The following is a 20,169-nucleotide window of genomic DNA, read 5'->3' as shown; positions in this document are numbered from 1 at the left end:
TTAGGGCTTTGCTGTGGCGCTGGGACATCCTTGCTGCCGCTAGATTAAGAGTAACAAGGATTGGGCAGTCTGGAGAAGACACAGGTTTTGAGAAGGATAAGCATATGCAACAGCATGGCAAAGGCTCTGGCATTCAGTGGCTCCAGGAACGCAAGATCCCAGAGGGAGAGCATCAGAAGAGGTGAAATGAAAAATATCTCAACTAGAAAGTGTCATGGCACTTCTATAGCTACAGCAGCATGTATGGCAAGTAACTTAGATGTACATGGATGTTAATTACATCATTTTACGACTTAGCTGCTCTCTCTGTGACCAGTAATTTATTTTAAGAGCACCTGGGCTGGAAACAGATGCTTTTACCAGCACTTCCCAGAGACAGACAGAGATCTCAAGTGGCTTTGAGCTCTACAGTGAAGATGGTTCTCTTACCTTGCTTTAAGTACTTCATTGACTCTTTGTTCTAGTTCTAATCTCCTGTGCCGCTCCTTTTCTAGCTCCTGCCTTAATGTTTCAGCGTTGGTTTCTTCTCTCAGCTTCCTGAGCTCCTCCTCTGTTAATTAAAGAAGAAGATAAAGATTTAGTTACCCTGAAGTATTTCTATATGAAATTTTAAAATCTAATTATGACAGATTCAGTGTGGGGGACTTTTTTAGCTGCGCTATACCAAATATGTTCACCAGAAAAAAAAAAACAAACAAGTATTCAAGGGCTAGACAGACTTCATAAAAAGCACACAGCTGTATCAGGTACAAAATGTTTCATTACAATTGTTAAGCAAGGAGAAAAATAGCTCCAAAGTTTTCTTTTCAAGACGCAAAATAAGCCCTTGGTACAAGCTATCTTTACTTAAACATGACATACTCTTCATTCCCCAAAAAAAATAATCAGCAGGAAAGGCTGCCTATTGCTAAATGCAGTGATCATAACAACAACAAAAAAAGTATCTGTTTTCTCCCCTCATGTCTGTGGGTGGAAAAACACAAAACCATAAAATCAAAAGAAGTTATATGATGCCATATAAACTCATGCCCATCAATTCCTGGCACTAGGTCAGAGGGTGCCTCTATGAGCCTCAGCATCTTATAATTTTAAGAAAGGGTTGTGAAACAAGAAACTAAGTTAAAATTTTTACACTTTTCCAAGGTTTTTGGGAAAATGTAAAAACTACTAACTTCCATGTAATAATTATATATATAAATATACTCACATATTTACTTATACGAACACATACACACTCTCACAACATTTTTCACAATAAGTTAGTAACAAGTATGTATAAGGATTTTTGTGGCTAATTAGTCTTGCTTCTTGTCACTGGCAGTGTCCTTGCTCATGACCTTATTTTACTCCAGAGCTAAAATGGGGTAACTATTACTGACAGCTTTTCCCAGACAGGCATACATGAGACATGGCCAAAATAAGATTGGTAATCTCTCTCTCTTTTTTTTTTCCTTTTTCTTTTTAAACCAAAATTTACTTTACACTTTTTCTCTGGTATGATTTTTAAGCTCAATTACAACAATCAATAGCAGAACAGCAGGTGTATTTCAAGTTTACAGCAAACCAGAACAGAAACTACTTTCTACTTCCACTACCATTAGAAGCACAATGGGTTCAGGCTTTTTATATTGTTTTACAAGACTCGAACACCATTTTATACCCTCCAGAGAGTTGTTACACAATGTCTTTTGTTTCTCCTCACATACTGCCTTCTAACTCTTTGATAATCAGAGGATTTTGGTATGTGAGCCTCACTGACTCCAACCACCATGGCTCTTGAGAAGGTCTGAAGCTGTAGTGCAAATGTCCAGAGGAACTGATGCACTCTGTGTGCCCTGCAGCAAACCCTGTGCAGGGTGTCCAACCTCTCCATCTGCTGATTGTCCTGCAGCAGAGCAGGAGCCTCAGAGCACAGAATTAGGACAGATGGGAAGAAGACACATGAATCAAAGGGACAACACTACGGCTTCCACAGTAAGGCAACAACTGAGCTCCACCAAAAAGAAAGGAGTGCTGTTACCATCTCCACTGAGAGATGGTGACCCTGGGAAGAAAAGCTGGAGCACAGAAACCACCACGTTATCCCCCAGAACTGAAACTGAGAACCCTCAAGGGTGGGGCAGGGCAGTGTCACTGGTGCAGAAGGCATTGTCTCTCCTGTCAATAAATGGACAGATATGGATATAAGGGCAGACTTCTACGTGGGGCTGTTCCTAATGACATACCCACAAGGAATTTTAAATCCAACAAGAAAACTAAATTTATAATTAATTTACCCAACTTTCAAGGGCTTGCCTTGCTCCAGAACAAGAGCCTGCACACAGCTGAGGGGAAACATCTGTTGCACTTCAAATGCACTGGAGCTTGCACAATATCATGAAGATATCACAGAAAGTTCCAAAGCTTGATAGAGACACTATCTTCTCAAGACCATTAAAGGGAAAAAAATTCTTCATTACGCATTTTTAGTTTGATTAAAGAGGAAGTGACTATGCGTTTTGTGTACATAAAAAAACCACACACATTATAAATTAACCTCAATGTCCTTGAAAGTCAGATTTTCCAGCTTCTTTAATTCCAGCTGTTCTGACTGTGCTACATCTTGTACCAAAACAAAACCTCCAGAAATTGTACCTCTTGTCCTCCAAAGAGGACAAGCAGTGCCAAATATTCTTAATGGAAAGAGGCAGAGTTAAAGGGTGCACAGTGAAAGAGGCAGAACTCCTATAAAACAAACAAAAACAAGTTCAACATCCAATCCTTAAGGACTGTCATAGCTTCACATTTCAGAGCATTTCCTAAGTTTCTCATACATGACTGCAATTCAAATCCACCTCATCAAGCCCTTAAAGCAGTATTTGTTGCTACTTTGGCAGCAGTGTGGTCTGGCACTGTAAAACCTTCGTGTTCAGTTAGTTAAATACTCCTGAGTCTGCTAAGCAACAGGAGCCACCGAGAGGGGAAGGGGGAGAAGTTCTTCCTTGCTCTCTGCCCTGAAATAATCTATCATTTGGCCAAGCTGAACTGCACTTTTAAAGCAAATTTCTCTGTCCCTGAAGAGCCCTCCTGCAGAATGACTGAAGCTCGCTACAAAGAGCAGAGGTCATGGACCCCTGAGAAGAATACATAAGAATATTTCACCATGGTATCTGTCTACTGAGTTTTACAGATGAGTACCCTCCATGATGCTGAGAATGGAGAGCTCCTTAGCTTTCATCTTCAATCAGTCAAAATTCAAACATCCTCCCCACTCTGCACACACACCAAAGGGTAAAACATGAAACATCAAGCTGCAAGGTTCCAGATTAATCGGTTTCCATAATTTCCTTCCCAGGCATATCCATCATGGCTCACTATCTCATCCAGGGCAAGAAACATTAAAATATTGCTGGAGGTTCAGTGCATGTCTTAGCTGGACACTCAGGTGAAGTGAGCAGCCATGAAGGTGACCTGGTTAGAGGGGGGAATTAGTAAAAGAAGAAAGTGTCTGCTGAAATACTGACAGAGAAAATGCTGGTATGTCTGGGAACTACACCTGGGAACCAGACGTATTGCTAAGAAGTGCAGCTGGCCTCTCTGAAATGCATAGCCTGGTACCTAGAAACCTGAGATACCCTGAGATACCATTGATAAGCACAAAAACAAGGAAACACAACAGCCACTTATCATCTGAAAAGGTGAAAAGTAGTCCAAAATCAGGGAAAGCATCCTGAGGAAGAAAGATTTGGTAATTGCCATTGGCAATTACCTGCAGGAAAAAGAAACCAGTCTAGAAAAATAATTGGCATGAGAGAACAGAAAACAACATGCGTTGGCTATTCTGGGTGAAATATAGAAATTACCAGCATCTATTGGCTGCTGAAGTGGTAATGTCCTACACTTCCTTATTTCTGTCTGATATGACTTAATTTTTATCCAAAACAAAATTTCTCTCTCCAAGAACTTCACATACTGCACATACTTTTCCTTTTCTAAACAGGATGAACCCTTCACACAAACTTTCTAAGAGATCTTGGACCCTCACCCAGGACAGTTTCCTCCAACATCTGGGAAGGTCTGGCCCATTCTGACATCTGTCCAATAAGCTGGATACTGGTATTAATATAAACATTTGTAAATGTGCACATAAATAATCCATCATAATTACATTTTCTGTGGTTTTACTGGAAAGCTTCATTAGTGAAAAGTTTGCAGTAGCCTGTAACAGTATACACATATTTGGTTGCTGCCATACTATTGATTGTTCCCAGAAATTTGTAATAGCTCAATATATATTTCTATAAATATACACACACACATATATATATTTGAGTTATAAATCATACATATAGTTGCTAGCCATGATTTTTGTCACAATATGTAATAAAGTAGAGAATTTAGAGTAAAAAACCTCCATGCCCTAGAGTCTTAGAGAAGCCTATGAAGTCAGTAATAACCTCTAAATACCTACACATTGGGTAACTCTAGGTTTTGATAGCAAGTGTGAGTCTGAAAAAAATGCTTTAGAAGCTCTCTAGCAAAGTCAACTTGTGTAGAAAAGCTGAACAATATCTGGATGCTACTGCTCTTTTAAAATGAGCTATAAAAGTCTGTCAGACAAGGCAACATTGGTGTTTCAATGACAGTAATCACTACACTTCTTATTGCACTGTAAACCCTAGGAGAATTGACCCCATAGTGAACACCATCATCAGTGATGTATCTCACAGGTCACCAAAAAAACTTACCCATTTCAGTTTTTCTACAGCATTTTATCCTCTATGAAGTGTAATGGAAGTGTTGGAACTGAACTCTTAGGATTTGACAACTGAAATTGAAAGACAGCATTTCAAAAAGCTTAGCTGATACCATGAAACTGCTACAAGACAGCAGCACCCAGGGCTTTGTTGCATCATCTTACAGCATCAGCCACTACAGCAAATGAAAAATTTCAGTTTGCTCCTCAGAATGCTCACCTGTAAGAAACATTCTGATAAAAAGCACTTTAACACCCAAGTGTTTAGTATTCAGTATTTAGTTCTGGTGAGACTGAACAGAATGTGAGTAGTGTTTAGAAAAGAAGGATGGTACATCAGGCTAGCAAGGCGTGGCAGAATGTTGGATTTCTAATTCAAAACTGCTTGTGCAGTAAAGCGGATGTTTCCCCTAATCCCAGGATTGGAGGTAGATTAGGGAGCCTCCTCGTAGCTGTTTTATATAATACCATTTATTCCCAGACCTACAGGTATGCTGCAAAATCCCCCTCTGGGACAAAGTGACCAAAAATTTATTTCAGAGCAGAGCTAGAGACTGCCAGTCACTGTTTCTAGCTACCTGAATTCAGTCTAGTGCTAAATCTAAGGAATTTAATCTGAGTTAAAAACTAGAAACAGCAAAAAGCATGTGTGCAACCCTGTTATATTTACATGGGGAAACACCAGTACTTAACAGGACAAAAATAACCCTTCTACATCTATGTTAATCATGGTAAATCTCCTTACAACCCTTTGAACATTACTAGGGTTCAAGCACGTTATTTAATTGTTACTAAACACATTAAATCCCAACCACACACTTTCAATCTGGATCTCAGCAGTTGTGCTGATGGAGCTAGACACTGGGAGCTGTCCCCAGGGCAGGCAGCTTCCACCCTTGCCAGACTCCCAAATCCTACAGAAAGCTAATATGTGAACTTTGTCCCAAGGTAAACCCACTATATGACACTACTAACAAAATGTCAGGAGTCTGAAAACATCAGATGTTTTTATCATCAGAGACACTGAAGAGATTTTAGTCTTCACCATTAAAACCAACAGCAAATGGCAGTGCTGTGAAAGCATGGAACAGCTCCATCACTTATGATAAAGCAAGGACAAACAAAGAATATTGTGTGACCAACAAGCAGTGACGGAGGAAGTACCTGCAATGGAATTCCCTAACCTGTTTTTTTCCTGCTTACACTTACTCTGGAATTTACATACTCCTCTGAAGACATGGTCACAGTTCATAGCTGTAACTAGACAGAGCTCAACTGTGCATTATTTGTTCCTGTGTTTCTTCCAATCCATGATTCTCCTTCTCCAGGGCATATGTTTTTTTCCATCAGTGACTTAAGAACCATGGAGATTGCCAAAGAACTTATCATAAATCTACCCAAAAGATTTCAGATAAAACATCACCTTTTGATCCCAGACATTGTGAGATATTCTACTTCTCTGCATGCCAAATGTTTGGCAAAGTGCTTACTAAAGCCATCACTCTAGCAGCTCCACTTTATTAATTGTCCTTCCTTCCTTAAGTCACCTCTTAAGGTCATGTCATCTTTCATGCTTGGATTTCTACACTTCACTTGGGAATCCCAAAACTCACTGTTTAGGAGGATTGCTCCAAGGATTTTATGAAGGAAGAGCCTAAAAACGTCCTTTGTCAAAATGGATACCAGTATTCTTGTTGTCCATAGCTCTTCCAGAGCTGAACAACAACTGGTCTGGAAGAACTCCTCTTTTTTGTTTGGTTTTTTTTTTTTGCATTTTTGAACACCTTGATTTGTCAATTTAATGGCTTTCCCTTGTGGTCAGGCCTCTTGCTTGTTTGCATGAATCTTTCATAGAGCAAAAAAAGATTTTCTAATAGGAATATTGGTGTCATAAAAAGCCAAAAGGCAGACAGAATCATTAAAGATTAAGTATCTTTACTTAGTGCATATCCTTCCCTCCTCTCTGCCCATTTTATACAGGCATTTGGTAGAGTGGAGAAGTGAAATGCATAAATATAAGCCCCACCTTTTCAATATCACCTTTCTCCAGCTAAGTCTGCACACATCAAAACAAAGAAGTGACTTGTCATTTTCAGAGCCAGTCATGCCAATTTCCCTTTAAAAACTTTAACACAGGTTTGTCAGTTAAAAGTTTTTTGCTTTCTTTTGTTTCCATCATTCCTTTGTGCTTCCCTTTGCCCTTCCAAAGACAGAGCTCCTGCCCCCGTACTGAGACTAAGCAGAGCTTTAGAGGACCAGTTTTTGAGCCTCTTTGCATGTGCCTACAGGCCAGGGAGCAGTGTGCTCACAGGGCTCCTGCTCTGCTGATAAGAAACAAGACAACTCTGATCCAGAGACAGGGGAGGGAAGGCAGAGTCTGAACCAGCATCCTCCCTCAGACAGTTAATATTCACTGGTACTCTTCTCCTCACCTGAGCAGCAAGAGTTTCATATAGAGCGATCTCTTTCATGTGATGAGGAAGATGGATTTACAAAACACAACATATTTTATAAAGTCTTCTTCCTCTGTGCAAGCTGTTCCAGCCTCCTCTCTCACCATTCCTGTCAAGTCCTACTTGGAGTGGGTGAGGTTAGAAATAACTAAGATGCCATTGCTAAGGTTTGTACAAAATCATGATGCTGACTACCAATTAGTAACTTTACATTTACATTTAGTGCTTTCAGTGGAGCTTTTTTCATGTTGTAATAGACACAGACCTGGATCACTTCCCCTTCATTAGGGAAGGATTTTAAATTACACTTCCTGAAAATATAGCTTACTGACAAAGACCCCCTTCTCAAAACATCAAGTGGAAAGTTTTGTATTGCTAGATACACTTAAAAGTTCAGCTTAAAAGCAATGAAAAATACAGCTCCTCTATGAATTTTCAGAAATTTCAGATAATAAAAATGCCAGAAGTGTTGCAAAACCCACCTAAAATAAACAGAGCTGCAAAAATGTTGTCATTACTGCAGGAATAGTTTTCACTCTGTGGTTTTGGCAGAAGTGAAACAGTCTATAAATGCTGAAATAACGTCTGGCTTAGGAATAGCAGCAGGCTCTTCCAAGGCTTTTGTGTTACTAAGCTGAGCAGGGAAATGCAGGTTCCACATGGGGCTCCCAAAATCTCTGTCCCAGTTACACAAAAGGGAGAGGCACAACAGTGCTGACCTTGCCCTGCCTGGGTTATCAAACCATCTCTGCAAATTAACGAAGCCAAGCTGGGCAGCCAAAAAAAGGCAGAAATAGGCACAGCCCACACGCATAACACAGTGTGTAGGTGGGATCCGCTCAAGGCTCCACAGCAGCTCCAACAGTACATCCCTCTGAGCACTGAGCTGCATTTCCTGTGGTCCATCAGCCTCATGAAAGGCAGTGTGACAATACAGGACCCTGCAGCATTTGGGCATCTTCACAAACAGCACCATCCCCTACACCACCACGTGCATCCTTTGTACAGGGACAAGGGCAGACTGCACAAACCAGGCTCAGACCCAGCATCAGCCCAGGACTCCAGCCTGCTGCTGGACTGGCATGGAGCCACATCCCTTCCCTCTGCCCTGGTCTCAGGAACCTCATGCTCTGGGAAGCCAAGTTGAGAGTGAGCAAAAGCCCAACCTGTATCTTCCACCAGTCAGAGCAGAGTCCTTGAAGATGAGAAATGGAGATCTGAATGCTCATTAGTCTATATTGAGGCCTCTTGACTCCCAAACAACAGATCACAACTGCCTCTTCCAACAGCATTTCCAGGAAAATGAAGTCAGAGTTTTGGAGGGTTGTTGTTTGTTTTTTTTCCCCAGGAATGCTAGAAATGAACTCAACATACACATTGAGTATCTTTGGGTATAAGCAAAACCTTTCCTAAATCTCTTAAGAAACTTTCTGTAGTTTTAGAGAAGTCTCTCAGTCAGATATCAGACCTAGAAAAACTTTAAAATTTGTTAGGAAGCAAATGAGAGCAGCTCTAGTAAAGAGACAGCACTATAGCAAAGCCTGGACTCACATATTTTTACTGTGTCATCTCTGGGTGCCCAGGACAAACATTAAAGATTTCCCACCCATCACCACAGGCAAACCAGGCTTCATCAGAGGAACTCTACAATCTCAAAAGAGACATGTAAATCTTCCAGGGATACATTTTTAGTGCTAAGGAGTCCAGGATTGTAAACTGAAAGAAAGGAAGTTTAGAGGAAGGAGTAAAGGATGTGAGAAACCCAGGGTGAGCTCCAGTGCCACAGCACCCTCAGCACTCACCAGCACCAGCACACTTTATTTCACAGCCCTGGTGCAGCACCAGGATCACCTGGCCAAGGGCTGACCATGTAGCAAGGAATGGCCATTATGGCCCACAGCTGGTATTTGTGTCTCTCAGATAAACACAGAGCTGCTTATTCTCTTGCCAGGGCCTCCACCTGCTATGTAAACCAGCTCAAATCAGCTCTAGATTCTGCTTCAAGATTTCTGAGCCTCAGGTTCAGATTACAGGCTGCTTTATCAGTAAGAAAACAGCAAAACCAATGCAGTAAATCTATTCTTCTGCTCCTCTCTAGCTCTGCTACTGCAGCTGGTATGACTCTCATATCAGGAGAAATTAAACAGAAGGTGTCCTGACACAGTTGGTAATTGGACTCTGGCCCAGCTTCACTGCCTATTTGTTGCACAGAATGACTGGGACTGTTTGAGGAGGTATTAGCATTTCTGCACAGAACTGGACTTTTCAGCACAGGTCTTTTGCTGGTCAGCACACACTTGGCCTCTGAGGTTTAACACTTTCTAACGTGCCAGTTTTGCCTGGGAATCATGTATGGTTTTCTAGAGCTCTATTTCCATGAGGTCAGTATTCTTCTAGGTTGTTCTTAGAAAGAAGCATCAGGTCATTTATATCAGAAAGTGAAGTGTGAACCAGAGAAAATGCTGTGGAGTTAGTCACATAAGCGGTTCAAAAAGGCACAAGGATGAACAGTGTGCCAGAGCAGAAATTTCAATGGGAAAGCAACATAATTCCAACTTCTTTTGTCATGTGGAATAAACATCATGACTGAGACCATTCATTTGGTGAGACCTTAAAGTCTCCTGCTACAGACTGCTGTGTGGTGTGGAATGCAAACACCCTTGTGGGAGAGGATTCTATTTCCTTCTAGTGCTCCTCATCCTCATGTGAGGTTCCTTTGATTTACCAGCTCATGACTAACCCTCCTCTCTAAGAGTCACCAGGTTTATTCACTCTCAGCTGGTGCTACCAACTCCTCTTTCCTGAGCTGCTGAATTCCACATTGCAAAAGGCCTGAACACCCTTGAATTAGAATTAGCTAATACTTCATGTAAATCACAGGATGCATGTGTGCTTGCAAAGCACCTTGTGACACCAGGACAAGAGCACTGATATCTCCAAAACTGCCCTCTATAAGCAGGCACAGGACATAACAGGAAGCAAGGTGTTTACCTCAAACAAAAAAGATGCAAAAGCAGAAAGATTGTTTTGTTGGTTGTTTTGTCTTTCAAATGCAACAGCAGCAGGTACAATTTTATTTTTTGTTAAGATACTAGGTTTTGAACTGGAAACACTAAAATCACTACTAATCTTAGCATATCAATCTAACTGCCCTGGGTCAGTAGTTGCCTTCCAAAACTGAGCCCTTAACTAGCCGAAGGCAGTGTTCACTTGTATTAAAATCTAGGTTATAATAACAGGAAGTCCTTTAGAAATAAATGATTCTGATTGTCCCAGCTCCAAGAAAAGCTTTTTCCAACCACATGCACTGGAAACTCCAGCAGACTAAGCCCTTTGCACTCTTCATTCAGCTGCTGTTCCAAGATTTCTTCTGAAGGAGCCCACACCAGTACCACAAACTCAACAGGCACATTTTCAGCATTCCTATAATAAGGCTCAGAATGAGCCATTAGATCAAGAGATTAAGACCATTCCCACACAGACAGGAAAAGCAACTTTAGCCCCTTTAGCTGGGAGAATCAGATGATCCCTGCCCCTTGCTTAAGACATTATCCAAGATCCCATTCTCTGCATGCCTCACCCTCCTGTCAATCCACAGCTTAAATCCCTTGCATTTCCAGACACATTTCATTTGCATTTACAGCTCTGCACATGCTAAGCAATTCCTCTCCATCTTCACATCTCTGGGTGTTTAAATTACCTCTTTGCTAAAGAAGACATTCATCTGGCATCTCAGATGTAGATATTTTCCTTAGAGACAACAGCTTCTCTCCATACCTACTTGCTCTGGATATCCCCAACAGCTCATAGAGGCTACAGTGAGGTTTGGGATGTGTTTCACTGAATGTGCTACTCATCCAAATTTCACCCATTGCTGGTGCCTGCTAACAGTTGAATGGAGTTTAGAGAAAAACTTTAGCACCTCAAATTACAAACCCACACTGACCTGCACCTGTGTAATGTACGTGTACATCATACATGAGATAGAGCTGAAAGGAAATTTCTCCTCCTTGAACCTCCTGCCTGATGACATCAATACAAATAAAAGTCAGAATCAAGCTGATAACAAGTAGAACCACAGCACATTAAAAAGCAAATGCATGAAACTTTATATATTTCCCTCACTAACTAGCAATTGCTTTGGTTTTTGCATGCCCAGCTGGAGGAAATGGAGTACGTGGACATGGCAAACAATATGCAAATTCACTATCATAGCAAGGTGTCCTTAAGGGATTCCATAGTTAAAAATAGTATGGAAATACTGCAGAGCAACTAGCCTTCCTAAAAACACCTACTGCAGCAACAGGATTTTAAAAAAATAATGGCCAGGCTTTCTTCCAAGGGCAAACTGAAGTGAACAAACTGCACATTTCAAGAATGTTTTTCTGCAGACCATTAGTTCAGTTTTGGGAAGAAAACAATAATGAAGCATTTCTAGTATCAAAAATCCCAAACCAACTCAAAAGAGAAGGAAAAAGGAAAAGTAAGAACTCAGGAGCCATATGCAAAAGCTGAACTCCTACTTCACTCCAATTGACAAACATGGTGACCTATTTCATCCCAAAATTTTGAATGGAAAGTGGCCAAATAAGGGATAAGCTTCATTTAACTTATTTCTCAACCAGTTTGTCACTCTTACTCTTGTTTTTATGTACAGAGTTACAACCAATTTGTCAGGACAATGCTGCTATTTCAGCCACAGTGAACACCAGGCTGTGGTGAAGAGGTGAGGGCTGGAGACGCTCCTGGCTGACTCAAGGCACCCAGCTGAACCACCCCACTGGCCTGAACCCCCGAACATCTGCTCAAAGTTTACAGAAAGGGGTAAACTTTATCCTATTTATCCTTCCCCTTGGAGTTCACTGCAAAGCTCTGTGCAAAGGAAAATTCAGCTACAAGTAACAGTTGATCAGAAGGTTTTCAAATAACACCAGGATCCTGAAGACTACCAATATTCCCAATATTCCAACATTTAGTTACTGTAAGAACATTTCGTTCTTACAGTAACTAAATGTGTGCCCCATTTAGTTACTGTAAGAACATACTAAGAAGGAGAATGGATCAACCAGCCGTGGAAGTGCCTGGGAGCTCTACCATGTTTTTACATCAAAAAGCACATCCCACTTCAAATCAGAAATCAGTTCTGCTAAGTCCTGCTGTTTTTGGTGTACTTTAGATTGCATCAAGAAACCACAGTTGTCCAACCTAGCCTAAAACACAGCTGTGTAACAGGGGCTTAAGCAAAGTATCTTTGGGGATGGAAGGAGTACATGGTAACTCTGTACCAAATAGTTAAATAAAATTCAAGTAAATCACTGAAACTAACATGGCAAGTCAAACAGATCTTTCAGTTTTTACTTGACATTCCAACCATGATACCTCTTCCAGGTATCAGGGGAAGCTGACAGCAGCTTGTTATAAATTCCTGCCCAGTCTCCTTTATCAGGCCTCCCTCTTATACACATCAGGGGGAAAACATATCAAAGAAGTATTGCCAAGTGAAAAACAAGTCACAGAAAATTAATGACAAATCCTTGAGAACATGCTGAATATAAAAACCTAAGTCTTGTCATTGGATTATAGCCTAGAAATTGAACAGAATCTATAGTTTTGTTATTTCTACTCCTTAGAAAATATCTGACAAGCTTTAAAGACATAAAAACAAACCTCATACTCTGAAGTTCAAAACCAAAATATTAAAATGGCCATTTTGGGAAGCAACTGAGCAAGAATTCTCATTAGTTTATTACAGAGATCTCTACTTGTATCAAGTTATTTTGTTTTCCATTTTTCTCTTTTTAACTATCCTGTCTTAAAAATCAACAGTTCAGACTTGCTGAGATAAAATCCCCAAAATCTTCCCCTCGCCATGAATGACAACTTTTTCTCATTATATAAACATATGTACACATATATAAGCATCAACCCAAAAAAAAGCACTTTAAAGCTCCAGACACTCTTCTCTGTATTTCTTACACCACTTACCAATAATACACATCATGTTAAGAGACATGTGTTTTAAGGTGCATTATTTGTTGAAACAGCTGCCACGAAAATGAACTGGTCTCCCTGTCATAAATCTCTTCTTAGCAGTTACTACTGGAAAGCAAAACACCTATTGCAGGCACATGAAGGTTGACTTAGTTCTAAGAAAACCTGCAGATGTCAACATCAAGACTTCATCTACGCAGCTTTTGTCACACAGTGAGTATGTTGTGAGGAATGTAACGAGGAAAAAAATACCCAAGTGACCCAGAAACCCTGGGAATGCTTTCAAGTTCTTCTTAGAGAAGCATAAACCCATGTGCTATCTGCACATCAGCACACCTCAAAATTCTGATGCCAACTCCTACAGTTAGAGAAACATTATTTCAGAAGTCCAAAGCTATTCCTCTCCACAGAGCATTTTATACTTACGTAAAAAGTGTTTTTCCAGTAAGGCTATTTCCAGGTGACCTTTGATCTCATTCAGTCTGTCAGACTCTGTTCTGTTAAAATCCTGGACTCCTGAAGCCATGATGGTGGTCCCTGGACCAGCCTATAAGAAAGCCAGAACATACTGAAAGTTCACAATGATTTTTTTGTGTGTGTGTGTGTGTGCGTGTGATTTAAATACATCAACTGATTTCTGGAGCAGTAAAGAAATAAGCATGTGAGAAACATGAAAGTATCAACAACTCTAATGCCTCTTTCAGCATGAGATTACCAAAATAAGTGAATGAAAGCTAATCAAATGTGAATTTACAGAACACACTTCTGCAAACCTTGGGAAGCCACAGAAAACAAGTATTTCCCACCACCACCCTCACCAGTTCTACTGCATCATCATTTAATCCCTTCTGCTGCTGACTGAAAAGCCGTATTTGTACTACTCCTCTCCTCTTCCCATAGAATGAATGGTCAATGCTACACACTTTAAACATAAAATTGTGAAGCTGGCAAAAGTAATACTTTTCTAGATAGTCACTGAGCTACTGGGAAACACATATTGTATATTTTAATATCTGTCTATGGAATGTATAATTTTCAAGAGCACAGCCTCTCAGCAAGGAAGGGGCTCCCCACTCCCCCACAACAGTAACTCTCCCAGTTACTGCACAAGGATGTTGTTGGTGCCCAGGAGCTCACTCTGGCAGGCCAGGAGAGCAGGAAATCAGAAGATTGCATGCCTCAACAGATTTACCAGCACCCCTTGAATGAACTCAGCAGAATACTGAAAATACTGCAGAAAGCAGGAATTAAAAAGCAATTTGATTAGTTAGTGAGACCACTGGCAATGCCCACCTCCATGAATTAAACACAGAAAAACCCCAGGCCACAGAGCAGAAGGCAGGTGATGCCTTCTTTCTCTCATCAAGTGGGTATTTTCAGACAGCAGGGAAAAGGGTGCGTGAGGGCATCTCCTGGGTAATGGTTGCTAAGTGCTTGTGTACAGGCCCCACCAGGTATGAAAAATCTGTCAAAGAGAATTGCAGGAGTTTCTCTAGCAGTTTATACTCAAAACCAAAGGGATAGGTTACAGAAGCCTACCTCTCAAAAACAATCTCAAGACAAAAAAGGAATTTATTTACGTATTCTAACTATTCCCCACTCCTTGTTTGAACCCTGCAAACATACAGGAACTGCATTCCTTTCAAACACCAGCTTGCATACATTTAACCATGGCAGCTTAAATTACATACATATATAAATTTAAGTAATCTACAGGAGACATTAAATTCTGACATTTTCTATGTTTTAGGAAAGATGTGCAGAAAGCTTACTGACAGCAAAGTACATTCAGAGTTGGGATTTATTTGCACTTTCAAGATAAAACAGTGTGGAAATAGCTATTAAACATCTGTTTACTTGTTTGAAACTGAGTTTAAGAACAGATCCTGAGTTTAAGCCTCAGAATCTGTCTGTGCAGGCATATCAGCAATCTGTAGGCAGTCACTGCCCAGCATTCACCTAGCACCAGCTCCCCACCTGGGCTTGCTGAACACAGTGCCAAGCAGAGATGGATGCTATTTCCAGCCCCCCAAGCAGCACCACCCACACACACTCTGTCAGTGCTGCTGGCCCTGACGAGGAGCAGGAGCTCTTAGCTCAGCAGCAGCCCTGGGCTACTTCCCATCTTGGAGCTGGCAGGAATCACAGCACAGCAGAGAGGGACAGGGCCCAGGGCAGGACTCACACCGGGAGCTGCCGCGCAGCATCCTCCTCGCCGTGCCCACATTTCCCCACCACTGCTGCCTTTAGACAGGAGGTGCAGTGAGAAATGCCATCTGCAGCTGCTCCAGACACTGCAGAAGATTATCAGAGACTCTTTTCAGATGAGCACAGGATGCAAATTGACCTCTGTGTTGATCTCTTATCTACAGAGCTGGGCTGTATTTATTTACACTGCAAGATTTAGTGCTATCACTTGCCAGACATTAGGAGAGCCCCAAGGAGGATGGTGTGGCTGAAGCTAAAAGCAGCATCCTTACAACATGGGCAGGCACAAGGGAAGTGTTATTAAAATTCAGACTGCTGCCCAGGTGTTAATGCATGGCTTTCTGCATTGTACACCCACATCTAGCACACAGGGACAATCTCTGCTCCCAGCACGCAGGATTTCACAGGGAGCTGTCTGAAGAAACAGTGCCACTGCTCAAATATTTTATTGATAAATAAATAAAATCACATACAGGACAAAGAGCAAGGAGCAGTACTCAAAAGGAATGAGCCTGAACTGGGCATCAGCCCCATGCTTAGACAGCAGCTGGTCCCCATCCCTGGTGAGGGGGGACAGGAAAAGAAAGGGGCTAGCAAGTACCTAAGCATATTCAAGTCCTCATCCTCACTGAAGGTACTCAAGATATTTTACCCAAAGATGTGCTACATTTCAGAAATATGCCTAGAGAACCAGCTGTGCTTTTGCTTCTTCAGAGCTGTTGAGTGAATAATTAAAGCCCAGGATACCTTAACTGTGCCTCTAAGGAAGAAGGAGGTGCACAGCACTGGGGAGAGTGATACCAGTTAACATGACTCAGAGTTCCCAAATACGTTTATCTGCTAAAGCATTGGACCTAAGCAGCCCGACATCCACAGATAGATTAAAAATCAAAAGGTACACGTTTTTAAACTAGCTACAAAAGGTTAAAATGACCTTCTAACTTAGAGAGGAGAAAAAAAGAGAAAGAAAATCCACTGAGTTAAAATGTAAGGCTGCTCACTAGAATACTAGGAGCAAGATAATGTAACTAACATGTAATAATAAAATGGCTTATTAAGATACACAGTGACACAAGTTTGGTGGTGCACCCAATTTCCAAAATTAACATCATCACATTTTATGAGTACCATTTAGAAACACTCAGAAAAACTGAGGATGCCCAGGACAGATGGGCATTTAAACAGATGTCTCTGTCACTGAAGCTTTTTCCCCACACCAACACATCTAAGAAAACAAGAAATAATGCCTCTACATTTGCTGAAGGTCAGCTGCTTCCCTCTGAATTCAAAAAAGTCCCTGTGTCTGAAGCTAGCATATCTGGCTCAATTCACAAGTTAACAAAATCCTTGTATTAATTCCAGTTTTATCTGGGTAAAGGTTTCTCCTCTCTGCTGCCTCTGTGGACAGTGCTGGGACTCGGGCTGGATTACCTACACTGCCCTGTACAGATGTCCTTTCCAGTTTCTGACTCACAGTAAAAGCCTTGAAGGCTTCCACAGATTTCTGCTTTTCCTTCTGCCTCTCTAGCTTTGACAGTATTTGACACAGGAGCCCTCTTAAAAGGTTGGCAATCGTTATTACTTAGCCAAGACCATGAGAAGAAGGCAGTGCCTAGGAACACAGAAATGCCCGAGGTGAACACACAGACAGAGGGGTTACAGGAACATTTCTGATGACAACAGACTGCCTGCAACCCATCAGCAGAGCTCAGGGCTGCTTGTCCAAGCCACATCCAGCTCCAGATGAAAAACCCACATCTCCCCACAAAAGTGTTTTTCAAAAGCCATCTGCAGTTCAGGCTTTTCATAGCAGCACTTCCCAGCCCAAGATGTCTCTGCCTTCCCTCTCCAAAACCCCTGCATGCTGCAAGCCCTGGGATTTTGTTCTGTGTGTGCCACTGCTGCTGTACAGCCACAGAAAGGGTCCCAGTCACTTCCCAGCTAAATGGATCTGTCCTCTCCACTTGCAGCACAGCACCTCTTCAGCATCACACAGAAACACAACTGCCCAACTCTGTGCTTCTAATTTCCTTCCACAACATCATATGTATGTGGATGACTTTTGTCTAGGAATATCTCACAAAATGGTGAAGTTTCCTTGGAGAGGAGCAGCTCTCAAACACAAAGGATGGGGAGCAGTGAGGACACAACATGCCAGTGCCAGGGGCAAAATCCTCCACTCAAGTCACTCCTCAGAGCCCAGAAAGTGGCTGTGTCCCAGAAAGGGACACAACACAGGGAAGAGACAGTTTAAAATAGAAATTTTTAACTTGCATTCATTTGAGGAAAAAAGAGGAGGGGGGAAGTCTTCAGCAATACAACAAACTATACAGCTTGTCTTGTGAAGTTCTAGGCTGAGTTTTTCATCTGACACTTCATGTGCATTTTCTTACTTCAAATTATGAAAGGGCTCCCCATGAATGATGCAATTACCTGCTGTAAGAAAAGGAAAAAACTCAACAACATTGCATAAGGATGAAAGCATCTACATGAATAGTTAATTCTTAGCAGCTATTCATGGAAGCATCCCCATATTGGCATGTTCCTAAACCACAGCTATATTCTACATAAATTTTTAAAAACCTAGAGCTAGCCAGGTTCAGAGAGACTTTAACTTCTTAATTGTAATGTTTGCATCATGCTTGATACTTTCCAATCCCTGTAAATGAGATGACCAACACAGCAGCATTTGAGGTTTTAATTGACATGTGTCAGGGAAAACCAAGCTATACTGCAAGAGCAATTAAAGTAATGTTTTCTGTACCACTTTTCTGTACCACAATAACTCAGATGTAATCCTAGCACACTGGCAGGGAACTTGCATAAGTAGATTAGACTGCTTCCAGCACAATATGCCAGATACAAGAGAGCTTTACCAGCAATTCTCGCTGCCAGGTTAGTGCCAGCCTACAGGTTTAAACACAGTTTGTTCTTTCTCTGCTCTGTGAAGGGGATGTGATCTGTCTGCAACACGTTCATTCATACACCTGCGTGTAGAACAGGATCTTGTCTCCCCTTCTGTACAAACAGGAAGGGTAGCACTGAATAAAGGGGACTTAATTACTGAGCAAGCAACATTGCCTCAATTTCTAATGTCACAACAAATCACATGCTAATTGTTTTGGAATGGCCCAGGTTCCTCCCTCTACCTATTTTGCAATTGTGGTGATTTTACCAAACAATGCAGACAGAGCAGTGCTGCATGGAGTGTGTAATACCCTTGCCTTAAAAAAAAACCAAACAACCAGCTATGGTAAAGAGGGAAGGAAAGAAGAAATCTAGGAAGCCATTCAGGAATTGAAAGAGATATTTAGCAGAGAGTTAAATTTGTTAACCAGTACTGCTGTCTTGGCAATGATCTGATCACAGCATCCAAACACCCACAGGGACCTAAGAAAGCATCTCCTATTCAAGGCATATCTGGTAGCTGAGGCACTTATATGAGAGGGGGAAACCCACACAAGCAAGCAGCCAGCCTGTAAGCTGAATCCAAACTAGTTCAAAAACTCTTTTTTGAACAAAAACTCTCAGAAACCACTGAGAATTCAAAGGAAAATATAAATCCTTCCACCTCCAGAGTCCTTGGACCAGGAGCTAGCTGAGTGCTTTACCCAAACACAGGTTAGGATGCTTCTTATTGAACTAAATAGGTAAAGCTCAGTTTAAAGATAAAGAATAGGAAATGACCTTATCTGGCCATCTTTTCTGTCTTTTCACAGGGTATGAATTTTGCATGTGTGACTTCAATAAGGCATGTGAAGTGTTGGGACTAAGTGCCACTGAGCAATCTGTGGCCTGGGACTGAGCATTCACTTCATTTGCTGCAAGTGCAACAGAGGATGCTGCTCCTCCTGGCAGATGGTCAGGGCTCTGCAATCACAAGCTTTTATCACAAGGCTTTTTACTCTGCAACCTCCATTAGTATCAAGCTTTTGCACTTGTTTGTCAAGTTCAGATACATACCTAAAGAAGAGGCACATTTTTAAGAGCACTGTAAACCCATGAAGGGTTCTTCACTCATAGATGCACTGTGCTGTTCTAATAGACAGAGATCTTTCCTTGATGCCTCCAAAATGAATAATACACCAGATGGGCAGGGGAGGGAAGCAGAGAGAGGCAGAGATGAAGTCTTTGTCTAGGGAATGGCTGCCAGTGAAGATGCAGATAAGGGGACTAGGACCCTAGTTTTGGGTGCTTATGTTCAGTTCCAAGCCCCCAGCCTTGCTCTTTCAAGACCATGAGTTCTGTACCCAGATTTCAATAGAAACCATGAAGGAACAGAAGTGCATCTACAGATACACTGTAGATCCTGTGTGAAAAGGATCCTACAGATCCTTTTCAGATAGATGTGCTTCTGTTCCTTCAGATCTACATGATCTACAGATCCACTGTAGATCCTGTAGATCTAAAGGAACAGAAGCACATCTATCTGAAAAGACATGTAGCCTAACTTCCATTTACACAGAAGACTTGCATTGGTTTTTGTGTGCTTTCATCAGTTTCCCAGAGGTATTAAGCAGGAAGAAACCAATAAGATTTGGTTTTCCCATGATCAGTGTAATACAAATATAATACTAAGTTGCTTACAAAGCCTATAAAAGAAAAACACCCTGCACAAGCAATTTAAGTTATGAGTTTTAGACACTGAATTAAAACCATTTCAGGCACAACTCAACTATATAATCTCAATAAGAAACAGAAAAATAATTCAAAATTGCACTGTTTACACAACCTCAGACACCACTACTTTAATACTGATTTAAGTATATAAGCATTACTTTC

At 41.3% G+C, this 20,169-nt stretch overlaps 1 protein-coding gene across 2 annotated transcripts in view; it reads right to left on the bottom strand.

The window, feature by feature from the left end:
* Window positions 1-20,169, bottom strand: part of GRAMD4 (GRAM domain containing 4) — a 72,808-nt gene that overhangs the window by 26,307 nt on the left and 26,332 nt on the right. For both annotated transcript variants that reach the window (XM_054279390.1, XM_054279382.1), the window contains exons 3-4: window positions 13,606-13,726; window positions 430-550 (exon numbers count right to left, since the gene is read on the bottom strand). In XM_054279390.1, coding sequence (XP_054135365.1) covers window positions 430-550; window positions 13,606-13,726 — 242 coding nt within the window. The remainder of the gene's footprint in view (window positions 1-429; window positions 551-13,605; window positions 13,727-20,169) is intronic.

This window comes from Melozone crissalis, unplaced genomic scaffold (assembly GCF_028551555.1).
Source record: "Melozone crissalis strain CALT ecotype California unplaced genomic scaffold, PUWL_Pcris_2 ptg000004l_1, whole genome shotgun sequence".
NCBI classification, from domain to species: domain Eukaryota; kingdom Metazoa; phylum Chordata; class Aves; order Passeriformes; family Passerellidae; genus Melozone; species Melozone crissalis.
Note: the sequence above shows the minus strand (reverse complement) of the source record. Positions and strands in the feature narration are given on the sequence as shown.